Below are 13,619 nucleotides of genomic sequence, written 5' to 3' on the forward strand. Positions count from 1 at the left end.
CTTGATAAACAAAATCGGAGCACCACAAGGTGAAGTACTCGGTCTGATGAAACCCTTGTCAAGAAGATCCTTCAATTGAGTAACCAACTCTTTCAATTCTGACGGTGCTAATCGATACGGTGCTCTTGCCACTAGTGCTGCTTCGGGTACCAGATCAATTTTTAACTCAATAGATCTATCAGGCGGTAGACCAGTCAAATCTTTCAGAAAGACTTCTAGATAGTCAGACAACCGGAATTGAGTCTTTCTTACCTTTTTCTCTCTTTGAATTTATCACATAAGCCAAATAACCCTGACATCTTTTCTGAATACATTTTCGGGCTTTCAAAATTGTTAACAAGTTGGTATGGTGATACTGTCGATCACCATAAATAACAATTGGTCCTTTCTCCGACAGATCAATACTGATCATTTTCTTGTTACACAAAATACTAGCCCGGTTTTCTACTAACCAATCAATTCCACTACAACGTCCAATTCTTTCATCGACATAGGAAATAAACGGATCGGCATCCCACACCGCTCAATTTCAATTATATGATCAATAAACACATAGGTAACAAATACACAACTATTAGCGGTATAAACCACTAATGTATCATTAAGGGGTACATAATTCATATATGCACAATTAGCAAATGATGGTGATACAAAAGAAAAGTTCACACCATAATCCAATAGCACTTTAGCATATATAGAATTAACAACAAAAAGTACTTGTTACTACATCCGGAGTCGTTTCGGCCTCAGTTTTCGTCATCTGAAATGATCGGCCCTACGCCCCACTCTGTCCTCCCCTTGGTGCATTAGGCCTCCCACGAGTACTTGGGATATTTCCTCCCATGGTTAATCGAGGAACTCTCAACTGGGGACAGTTTGGTCGAATATGATCGGGCGAATTGCACTGTAACATCTTTTAGGTACAGGGAAATCCCTTGATAAATGACCCGACTCGCCACATCGATAACACTTCTTTGGATCTGGTTAAGAATTTCCCTGATGCACCTGTTGACATCACGGATAGGTTCTAACAGTTGGTTGTTGAGGAGGTCGATTATCTATTTTTATGAATTTGGGTCTTTGAAAACTGGTTGAAGACTCTTCCCATCTTCGTTTTTCCACTACTCTTTCTTCACCTTGTCGGTTCTTGTTTCTTTATGTTACCTCGCCAACATTCACAACTAGGGAAAAAGTAGCAGGATCCATATCAATTACAAATTCCCTGATGGAGGGTTTTAAGCCCCAAATGTTCCTTTCTACCTTTTTGGACTCAGAGGAAACATAATGTTCTGCAAACAGGGAATATTCAATAAACTTTTCGGTATAATCCTGCACAAACCTGTTGCCTTGCTCCAATTTTAAGAAATCTTCCTCCATTTGCCTCACCGCAGTCTTAGGACAAAATTAATTTTTAAATCTGATCACAAACTCTTCCTAAGACATAGTTTGCAGATTATTGGGCTGAGCCGCTGATTCCACATCCCACCAATAAAAGGCGTTAGATTTTAATATAGATACTTCAAATCTAACCTTAACCTCCTCAGATCCTTCTTTCTTAAACACCGATTCAATTTCCTTTATCCAGCACATTGCCTTCATTGGATCTCTCTCTCCTGAAAATGTCGGGGGTTTATATGTTAAGAACATTTTTATGTCTCCCCCTCTATTACTGCTTACTGATGGAGCTGGAGGATTCATTCCAACTCGTTCAGTTTCCACTCTGGCTGGTAATCCCATGATAGATACCAGAGTGTCTCTTAATTTGCCCATTTCTTCAGCCAAAACATCACTGGTTATATACTCTCGTTGAGGCCCATGCTATTGATTAACATTTCCCGAAATGGATTCCCCTTGATCTGGATGAACCTTTGTTTGACTTCTTCCGTGAGCTTGACTCCTCCCTCGGCCTCTACCTCGGGTTCTTCCCCTGCCTCGACTCCCAGAAATATTAGTCGAAGCATTAACAGGAGATTCTTTTCTTTCTTCAGGATTGGGGCGGGGGATCCTTTCATACTTTCTTGATCGACTGGCCATTTGCAAATATTTTAATTTTAAATATCACGTATTCACATTCCCAAATATAATAAGGTGTCCGAGTATAGATATGTACCTGTAAATTCATAATTACATTGGCCATTTGTAATTCGAATTTACCATACATACCGCCCACTTTAACCCATTATATTCATTCCTAGTGATACTATCTATGTCCAGGACCCCTTGATATGCAAAATAAAGTTTAAGTCTAGGCATCATACTTTGAATACCTAAATCCTTTAAACTCAGACTCTAATACCACCTACTGTAACACCCCAAACTCCACATTTGCATATAACATATATTTCTTATAAAAGAAATATTGATTACACTACATAGGTCCCACTAGTACAAGGATTCTATACGTACATAATTTACATATGAAAAATTCCAAAAGAATATCCTTGCACTATCACATGTATAGCAACATGTATCTTCAAATTATACAAGCATCAACCTGATCTTCATAAAGCAGATTACACATAGGAAAAATAATTATATTTTCCCCTTCCCCTTATTATCTCGAGACCCCGCAGTTCCTGCAATGCACATTTTCAAAATACAAAAATGAGGGTTAGACCGGAAGGTCTAGTGAGTAAATCCATTCTTTGCAAATGCAGGGTGAAGATCATCAAAAACTAATAAAACATCTTTTATATAAAGATAATATATTTTAGCAACAACATGCGAAATCTATTTATTAGCCAAAATATATAAATCAATAGATTACTTCATATACAACCGAAATGCAAACTCTTGGAACCTAGAATCCCTTTATAGAAATGACATAGAACTCTTCTAGCTCAATGGGTCAGAGCTCTTCTGGCTCAATGGGTTAGAGCTCTTCTGGCTCAACGGGCCAGAGTTTATTTGCCCTTGATAACCAGAGCTTCTGGCTCTACTGACCAGAGCCTCTACATTTAAACGAAAAAACACTCAACCAGAGACCCTCTGGATTAACAGAGTCTCTGGTCCAGAAAGGACCGACCTTAACTTTAAAAGATAAATAAGCTAGAATCAGAGCTCCTCTAGTTCTTTGTTTTATTTATAAATATTTTTGAATAAATGAATTAATTTTAAAAGACAGAGCACTGACACAGAGCTCGGGTACAGAGCTTTAGATAAAACACAAATTAACGATCTTCAAGATACAAAGCTTTTGTATAATACATAAAGAGCTTCTGGTTCATAAAATCCCGAAAACATGTTAAAGTCTTTCCACATGACCAGAGGTTCTCTGGTCCTTTTAAAAGACCAACTAGAGTCCCTCTGCATCATTCTCATATATGTTCAAGCTTGTTAGAAATCATAGGCAATTAATGTCTTTGGTTATATATCATTTACCCCTTCTCAATAACATCAAAGTTATTATTTCTAAAGAGAACAATACCTCTAAATCATCAAGTCACAAAGAAATGTTGTTTTAGAATTATCATATCTGAATGTGATTGAATTATTTCAAGTTGGCTTGAAAGCCCCTTAAATGTAATTCTAAAAGATAAAAAAGTAGGTCATAACCTATCACAACAGTTGAGATAAACCCTTAAAGGAATCTAGCATCTAAGTCTTAAGCTTGATTAAAATAGCCATTTTCATACATTTCGGCTACAAAGTGACCTATGCATAAAAACCAACAAATCCATAAAAACCAGAAAACAAAAACACAAATAAAAAACGTGTCCTCATCTAGTAGATGGGGGTAAAGTTACTTTTTATTCTTGTTCAACATAGATATTGGCATAATTATTTGTAATTCATGTTCTTGACAATGTCTAAACCTAGAAAACTACTCATTGTATGCCTGTCCCTCTGAAAAAAATTGCAGTATTATAAATTGGTTTGAACCTAATTAGAAGGAGAAGCTTGGACATACACTATCATCTTTATCGTCAGTGGTAGTGTTTCTATTCACCCTTAAACATACACTATTATGTTTATCATCGGTTCCATGATGGGAAGCATCCTCTCAGCTAGAAACCAGGTCTCCATCGACCTGGCAAGCATAACCGTTGCACCCACCATGTCCTTTTCTAGTTATGTTTTGACCAGAGAAGCAACATTCTGAACTTTGCAACTCTTATCTCCCCTGTCTTGAAGTTGGAACGGATAAGGCAAGGGTGACCTTATGCTGTAGGAACGTCTACAAATGACAAAATAAATTTAACATATTCAATTCTCTCCTGATAAGTGGAAGTAGAGTAATTGAGGACACTAATGATGCTGAAGACCCATAAACTGATAGCTACCTTGTTCATGGTTAATTTGATTGCATGACAAATATGAAGTCTTGGAAATATAATATTCTGTTTGCTAAAAACTCATGAATTACAAATTCACAATGCAACTTGGATTAAAGCCATGGACAGAACATGCAAAAAAAGGACTTGAAAACTACACTATTTTAGCTTCTTAAAAGGACCATGCTCTTTGTAGCTTTAGAACTTCTAAGTATAATATCCCTTTAAAAGGGCAGGTTGTTTAAGGAATACCATAAGAAAGCAGTAATGCCATTTCAACATGTTTACAATCTTAAATGTCACACGCTCCTTGTATCAACTTGCTTTTGTGCCTGTCTGCATGTCGCTCAAATTATAATTACAGAAGAAAGTATGAAGATGTGTCTTCTCTAGATTCCTTAGGACCTGTGAGAACCATATAAGATCCAACAATTTACATAAGACCTTAAGGTGTTGAAAATCAAATTGCATTCACGAAAAACAATCTATACTGTCACACTTGGCAATCAACATTCCCCAATATTATAATTAAGTATACTGGTTGTTATATGATATAACCACTTGCATGTCATTACCAATGAATGAACGAGAGAGGGCAACAACTTCCTCAATTTGATCAAATGTAATAGTATACTAATTGATATAATCACATATGTATGTCAATTCCAACAGGTGATTACTCAGCCCAACTATTTCCTCGACTTGTTATGGAAATGATTCATAAGAATGAACAAACTGAAACTACTTGTCAAATGGGGTCCAATAAACCACCATTGATGCTTACCAAGGGGATGCAGAAACAAACAAGCACAACGAAACCCCATATGCAACCTTGTTTATCATGGCAACATAAGAAGGCCATAGAAGATATTAGCAATAGAAAGCAAATAACTTGTAAAAACCATTGGAACAACTCAATATAAGTATATGAGTCTTGTTGCAAATATCCCTAATTACTTCAAATTTAAAGAACATCTCCTATACGAGATGTACCTGCTCTTTCATTGGAATACGCAAACGGTTCTTAGCACTTTGATAATCATCATTGTGAAGGTTGCTTTTCCGATTTTGCCTTTTGGCCTTGTTTGATGAGGAGTTCCCTGCAAGATCTATTGACAAGCTCACAATTTAATCACTAACCAGTAACCATCCCAAGAAGAAGAACTGGATGGATCAACCACATGATTAATGTTTATACACACTAAGAAAAAGCAATAAATTAAAAGAAAGAAAGAAAGAAATGATAATTTCAACGAGATGGATCAACCAAAATCCAAGTAATTTCATAACTAAAATGATAATTTCAACAAGATGAACAACAAATTACATAACAAAATGATAATTTCAACAGGACTGAAACAAGAAATTACAGAAACCATACCTAATTTGTGTCTTCATCAAGAGCAACAAGAGGAAACCGGGCCTGATTCGTGTCTTCGTCACGAGGAGCAAGAGAAGCGAGAGTGTTTAGGGGAAACCGAGAGTGAGATCGCCATAGATAAAAAAAACCCTGCAACGTGGTATGAATTGTATGAGAGAAGCTATCAAAAATCGAATCAGGAGTGGAGATGGAAGCAAGAATCGAATCAGGAGTGATTTTGAATGATAAATCTCATATCGAAGATTGAATCAACATCTTAAGGAAGATCAATTTGTGAATCGTCGTCTTGGGCCTTGGGGACGTATGACGGGAGCGGCTATTTGGGAAGATAACTTGTACTTAATGCATTATTAGTTGGTTTTAAGACTGTTAAGACTTTATACATAAATATATAGTACTTTATACATTAAAATTGTTTTTAAGACTTTTATAAAATTTAGTTTATAAAGTAGTATAGCTTAAAAACATTTTAAGTTTCTTTACTTGTAAATGCACAAAATTTACATATTTTCTCACCTAATTCATTGCACTCCCATAATAATCGGAGCTGAAATAGAGGCGGGAATTTAATTGTCCACAAGCTCTAGATAGACTGATAGAAAACAAGACACACAAAGAAGCTCATCGTCACAAGAAATGGCGATCTCAATGCTTCAAACCCTAACCACACCGTTTCTGTACCATAATACCCTTCGACCCTACACCACCAGGCCACACCGCCACTGCACCATCATCAAGGCATCATCACCATCTTCTTCGAATCCCTCTCTAGACTCGAATACTGGTTTTACTCCTAAACCTAACAACAACAAGAGGAGATTATTGGACATGGGTGTCGCACTTTTAGCTGCTACGATGCTATTTTCATCCCCATTTGATGCCAATGCTACCAGAATCGAGTATTACGCCACTGTTGCAGAACCCTCTTGTGAGCTTCAGTTTGCGCCTTCAGGTCTTGGTTACTGCGATGTGGCTGTTGGGTTCGGTGAAGAAGTTCCGTATTCTCAACTTATCAATGTGAGTTATACAGGCTTTTGAGATCAAATTGATTAATTAGAACAATATTATGTTCAACAATTCAAGCAGTAGCAGAATTCTAAATAAATTTTGAATAAGTAGAGTAATAATTTGACCTAGATTGTCAAATTATGTCTAGTTGTTGATTCATTATGAACCTTGGGACTGATCATTATCTAAACGATATGGTTCAAACATGGATATATTTTGTTGACTTTTGTTTCAAATAAACCGTTCTTAGGATCAACAGGATCAATTTCTTTAGATTTTTGGGGTGAAAAATATCATATGAAATAAGACCTCCAGGTTGCATATGAAGGGTACTAGCAATGATGTATCTTTAATCGTTCATTTTGGTTTTGTATCCAGAAAGTGACTAATTTGACTAGAAAAGTCAAAATACATATCAAACATTGAAACAAGGGTAGCAATGAAGAATGATATCCACTTATGCAACACTGTTTTAGAAATTAGTCTCATATGAATAGATGAAGCATAAAGTAGCATATACGAAGAGCCCTTCTCATGCATGATCTCACCCTGTTGCTGGTCTAAAGTTGAAAGATTATGACTGACATTTAGTTAGCTGCATTTTCATATTTGTTAACATTAGCTTGGCGGGTCTGTTTAATCTTTAAGCTTTAAACCCTTGTGTCCTAATCTTTCAGTCACCTGCATAATTAGCAATCACCATTTAGAGTCTTCTAATTGATATGATTCAATACATTTATACCGTAGTCCAATGGATCGGTATACGCAAAGGCGGAGAGGCTGAAGAACTTTCATCAACTAGGATATATGTGTGCTATCTTTTTTCTTCCAGTTCTATCTTTTTGTTTGATAGCCTGCAAAACTTTTTGTGTTCTTCCGCTTGACTTGGACCATTTCTCTTCAATACATGTTGGAACACTCTTCTTTCCTCAATACAATTCATCGGCCTAGACTTCCACACGGAGTATGTGTTGAGATAACCTTGAATATGTTAATCTTAAACCATCTCTTGATTATTAGATATGGCACCAACAACTTATAATCATTGTCAGAGAACTATACGATGAAGTGAAACTAGTAAATCTGTTTATATATGAATGGTTAATGGGATTGAATCTATAGATTAGAAAGTTGTTATACCAAATGTAAGTTGATGCCTTAGGGTTTGTTTGGCAGTTGCTGAATCATTTGGTGTGAGATGATTAAATGGTCAGAATGATTAAGAGGCTTTTAAGATAGAGTGCAAAATGAAATATGGCTGCTGGGTAAATGTTCAGAATGACATTAGGGTTGAATGGTTTAGGGAGGCCCAAGATACAAAATCATTCAGCGGGTTTTTAAACCACTAAGAGACAAACTTTTTTTTGCCAACCAAGATTCACCTCTTAGCGATTCAGAGGCTGCCTCTTGATGGAACTATTAAGAGATAAACAAACTTCCCCTTACTCTCAAGACCCTTCTGCATTTTGACATCTTTTTTTCTTCTTTTTCGTTGTAGGACCTTCATCACACATCTTGTGTCACTTTATATATATATATATATATATATATATATATATATAAGGCTTAATCAAATGAGAAGCCTAGTATTTGTGAGATCCGTTACCTCCAATGTGAGCCACTAATTTAAGATAATTATGTTATGTTGGTCTCAGACAGATCTACAAGAGTTTATAGGAACGAGTTTGTAGAAAGAGGGGATGAATACAAACACACTATTTTTACTTTTTAAAATCTTTTATTGATATGAGAAGATCAATACAGAATTTACAGATTGTTTGCGAAAAAAGATCAGATACAGAACTAATCTAAACAATCTAGGAAGCACACAAGATACACAGAAGAGCAAGAGGAAAAGTGCTTGCTTAAGAATGTACTATTCTTTGCTTGAGACTAAGCTTGGCTTCGCATGTTGAGAAGAGAGTCTTTTCGGCTATTTATACCCATTGCTTTCTATGCAAGTCAGATGGTACAAAGCACATGGCAAACTTATAGTGGAGAGTTTGTCATTTGTCTTCAGATATACAGGCTTTTGGTCGTATATGGACAATAGTCTTTCACAAAATAGGTTAGCACGCTTGGAGACAATAGAGTGACTCCGTACATGTGCCTTATTGTGTGAGGTATAAGGTTATCCTTTGTGTGCAGGAGGATAAGACAAAAACTAATCTTGTAGAACAAGATTCATTTGATCGCTGACACTGGCATAACTCTAGAATTTCTTTAGTGTACGCTGAATCTTGAGTAGATTTCACACTTGATTGTAGACATGCTTGTTATCACTGAAACCGCTTCAGATAACGAACTGCTTGTCTCTATCTTCAACTATATCTTCGACATTGCTGAAGGTTCCTTTGGTGTGAATTTTGTTTTCTTGAAGAATACTTGTTCTTTAGAAATGTTTATAATACACGTCCAACGATCACTGAACAGACTCAGTGATGATCACTGAAACTGAATAAAACAGAATTAAGTATTTTTCGCTAAGTATAAAGGATCATCATCAAATCATTTAGAGAGTTTGGATCAACATGTTGTTTGTTAAATAAATATATATGTAAGGTAATTTAGCAACTCATAAATGCATTTAATTCATTTACCCCCCCCCCCCCAAAATAAAAATCCATAACTCTTCAAATAAAACATTAATTAATTGTTCACATTGTGTATGCAAATCCTTACAGAATGCTTTTAGGGATCTTTATTTTTTTTTTGGTTTTTGTTCTTGGAATTTTGTGTCACATTGTGTTCATGAGGTGATTATAATGTATAAAAAAAATAAGTGATCACAATATATAAAAAATAGGTAGTCACAATGTTTACATCGTGATACTATAGATAGTTGTTCAAATTGTGTACTATAGATTTTTGGTTTTTGATTCACTAGATGTTTTACATATGTTTTACGGGTGTTCAGACTTGATTATTGATTTTGTTCACAATGTGTATCCAAGTCCTTACACATAGTTTTTAGTGAATAGTTGTTTTTGTGGTTTTCATGTTTTCGTGTTCACATTGTGTTCACTTGTGATTACAATGAGTAACATGGTAATACTTGTTAGGTTACCTGGTGTTCGCAATGTGTTAGGATACTTGTTAGGCTACCTGGCGTTCACAATGTGTTAAGATACTTGTTAGGTTACCTAGTGTTCACAGTGTGGTTAGATACTTGTTATATTACCTGGTATTCACAATGTGTTACGTTACTTGTTAAGTTTCGTTATTTTTTTAAGATTACGTTGTTAATGAGAGGAGAGAGAAAATTTGTAAAATATCTGTAATAATAATCTTTATTTTACTAATTTCCTAATTTACCAATTAATTTAATATAATTTGTGGTTTATATTGGATATCACTGATCTCATAAATTGCACGGTTCTCAAAAGAAGGCCCCCTATATATATAAAGGTTCAAGTAAGAAGCACAAAAATGTTGAGAATGTTGAAATAAACGATTCATATGTGAATCACTGGTAAACCCAAAAAATATCCATTTGAAAATGTATATGTGAACCCATGTTTCCTTTTACCAATGATTCACATATGAATCATTTATTCGCACGTTCTCAACCTATGCCTTTCTTATTTGAGCCTCCGCGTATATGTATGTATATATATACCTTGTATATATGGCGATTCTAATGCTCGTTTGACATCCCTTCTCCCCCTTTTTAGATTCATTATACTGCAAGGTTTGCTGATGGCACAGTTTTCGACAGCAGTTATAAACGTGGAAGGCCTCTAACAATGCGTGTTGGTGTTGGCAAGGTACGAAATGTCACATTTCCATGTACTTTCGTGTTTCATTAGTTGAAGGGAAGTATTTATTCTTTAGAATCTAAAGCTTCGTTTAATTTTGTTTTTCTGCTATACCTTTTCTATGTCCAGGTGATCAAGGGACTTGATCAAGGGATCTTTGGGGGCGAGGGTGTTCCACCCATGCTTGTTGGTAAGATCCAGTTAAACTTAAATGATGTTGGAACTTACATCAGCTAGACTTTGACCATTTCTCCTCAATATATGTTGGAAACTCACTTCTTTCCTCAAGGGTTCTTTTGGAGCATAATGTAATGGGGTTCCACATATTCTCACATAATATCAGAACTATGGTCTACCACTCTAAGGACTCAACAATTTGGCATATTATGTGCTCATCTAGCCAGAAGGATTTTTTTTTATGGAAATCTAATGGGGTGCCACATATTATCACATGGTATCAGAGCCAAAGTCAATCACTCTATGAACTCGACACACTGGGACAATTTGTGCTCGTCTAGTCCTCTCTCGACACTCTGGGACATTATGTGCCCATTTAGCCTTAATGGGGTTCCACATTTTCCGACAACGTTTATTTTGGTTATAACACGCTGCCATTTCCTCCACAGGTGGAAGACGTCAACTTCAAATTCCTCCGCAGTTAGCGTACGGACCTGAACCTGCTGGTTGCTTTTCTGGTACCCCCCTTTATCTTTTCTCAAGTTTTATTCTGTTTCTACTGTTTCTATGCTTAATTTGGTCCTTTATCCATCCTAAAGATTTGAAGTCATTTGACTCATTCTTGTAACCATAGGGGACTGCAATATACCTGCGAATGCAACACTTCTATATAACATCAACTTTGTGAACATCTACTCGGGTAACCGATCAAAATGACGGTGGTCGAAGCTGCACTAGGATTAGGAAGGTATAAACTGCATACCGGCTGCTGCACAATCAAGCGAGTCCTCTAAAGTTTTTTCCCTTAGTCGTTCACCGATATATAAATTATATAATATATATATGGTACTATTGTTTGTATAAGGAAAAACTTCTGCAATTTAACCATCCATCTGAATTATGATGCATGGACTGTTTGGCAATTACTGAATAGTTTGGTGCAGAATGATTAAGTGGTCAGAATGATTAAAGGGCTCTCATGATATAGTGCAAAATGAAATATAATTGGTTGGTAATTATTTACAACGAAATTAGGGCGTTGAATGGTCAAGGAAGGCACATGATACAAAATCATTCAGAAGGTTTTATAACCATTAAGTGATGGATTTTTTTTTTGCCAAACAAGATCCACCATTTAACGGTTATGAGGGTGTCTCTTAATGAAACTATTAAGAGGTAAACAAACAACCCCTCAAATTCACAATAAGACTCATCATTTGCTTTTTACATAGAAAAAACATAAGAGTAATTAAATGTTCTCTCTTTGTATAACCAAACTAAACTGTTCTAGTAAATCTCACTCAAAAATAGGGTTTAAGAGGTGAGATATACATACACGCGTCCTCTCCCATGTAGAGAGCTATTGATTACGGTCTCCATACAAATATACTCATTTTTGAGAAAAATAAAGCGAAAGAAACGATGTCTTTAAATGATTTTAAAAAGGGCCGACTTACATGCGTTCTTCTTTCCTACATTTATTTGAGGGTGAATCATATTGATTATCCCTATGGTATGCTTAAATTCTGGAGATAATCCTTAATTTTTCAATTTTGTAACATTCAATGTCCTACAATTAACACTCTCATTAGCAACCTTTAGTTTGGGCAAATTACATGGCCCAAAAGTGTAATTCACTTTGAAATTAATTTTTATTCACATATTTTTTTAAATTTATTAAAAATGTATTTCAAGTACAATTAACACGGGACGATTATATACCAAAATTTGTTAGTTATGATAAATAATTTTTTATTATGAAAAAAGTAATTATGTTTTTTAAATTTAAAATATTATGGCGTGTATTATTAAAGTTTAAGATAGTTATATTAAAATTTAAGATAATTACATAATCTTGTTTTAAATAAGCGAATCTCAAACACCCTTAAAAACTATATGTTTTTAAATTTAAAATATTATGAGACAATGTTAAATTAAATTATCAAATAATTGTGAAGAAGCTAAAATAATAAAGTTGATATGATAATAAAATATAAACAGTACTTAGAATATTTTTAATTAAAAAAATTAATATATATATATATATATATATATAGTTGGTTTCAAATGCAACTCATCACATTTGTACAACCAATGAAACTCAATCAATTGAGATATTTATAGAAATGATAAGAGTTTATTTATTATGATATGAATATTTATAGAAGATGACTAGGGTTCATTAATTATGATTAATACTTTATATTAGGAAACAATTAAAACTTTTATAAAATTACTTATTCATCAAATTAAATGGACGATTGAGATTGAGTTGCATTGGTTATCCAAAAACTGATTTGTCTCTCTTAACGATTGCTAACTGACAGTGTTTAACTCCAAGTCTCTTGAGTTTTATGAAGTTGAAAAGTTAAGGACCATCAATGTAAATAGTTTATTTTATGGAGCAAATCTAAAATTTGAACAAACCACATACACCACCAATATTATTCACTCTTTAATTGAGAATATATTTGCAAAATATTGATGTAATTGTGGGAACATACTTTGTATTTCATATAAATTATGGCTTTATGGGAGCATAAAAATGAAATGCAAACTTTGTGAACAAAAAATGCCTAAAACTTTGTGAACAAAAAATGCTTAAAACTTTTTATGAAAATTATACTTTTGTTCCAACTGTTGACCAGTCTTGCTAGTGTCATGAACAACTTCAACAGTGAGCCAGAACTGCTGAAGGACTTCCTTCACCATGATTGGTTCATAGGAGATAGCGAAGGAGATAGGGGAGTTCTTGAGGAACGTAGCAGCTTCCTCATATTAGGACTTGCTCGCCGGAATGTGCAACAAAGCCACATGATTATTTGACTTGAAAGACACATCGTCGATTGAAAAGTTCACGTTCTTGGCAGACATTTATGTTATAGGTAAGAAATAAGAAATAAGAAATTTGTTAGTAATCCAAGATATAGATGTGACCTATTAAGTTTTGAAACAATAAAACTTATTTTGAAAAATCCACAAAGAAAATATTAGAGTTTTTCAAGAAGAATAAGTGTATTA

The 13,619-nt window shown here is 34.8% G+C and overlaps 1 protein-coding gene across 1 annotated transcript; it reads left to right on the top strand.

Moving 5' to 3' along the window:
• Positions 1 to 6,231: 6,231 nt before the first annotated feature.
• LOC112504182 (photosynthetic NDH subunit of lumenal location 4, chloroplastic) lies at positions 6,232 to 11,544 on the top strand. Its single transcript, XM_025108132.1, has 5 exons — positions 6,232 to 6,672; positions 10,338 to 10,430; positions 10,551 to 10,611; positions 11,048 to 11,116; positions 11,233 to 11,544. Exons 1-5 carry the CDS (start codon positions 6,292 to 6,294, stop codon positions 11,313 to 11,315), a joined length of 687 nt encoding a protein of 228 aa, XP_024963900.1. The 5' UTR covers positions 6,232 to 6,291; the 3' UTR covers positions 11,316 to 11,544.
• Positions 11,545 to 13,619: the final 2,075 nt, after the last annotated feature.

Source organism: Cynara cardunculus, unplaced genomic scaffold (genome assembly GCF_001531365.2).
Source record: "Cynara cardunculus var. scolymus isolate 2C unplaced genomic scaffold, CcrdV1 Un_Scaffold_4847, whole genome shotgun sequence".
NCBI classification, from domain to species: domain Eukaryota; kingdom Viridiplantae; phylum Streptophyta; class Magnoliopsida; order Asterales; family Asteraceae; genus Cynara; species Cynara cardunculus.

Coding starts and splice junctions, on each gene's coding strand:
- LOC112504182 (XM_025108132.1), top strand. CDS start 6,292: ATGGCGATCTCAATGCTTCAAACCCTAACCACACCGTTTCTGTACCAT. Junction 10,612..11,047: donor TGTTCCACCCATGCTTGTTG/GTAAGATCCAGT, acceptor TTTCCTCCACAG/GTGGAAGACGTCAACTTCAA. Junction 11,117..11,232: donor ACCTGCTGGTTGCTTTTCTG/GTACCCCCCTTT, acceptor TTGTAACCATAG/GGGACTGCAATATACCTGCG.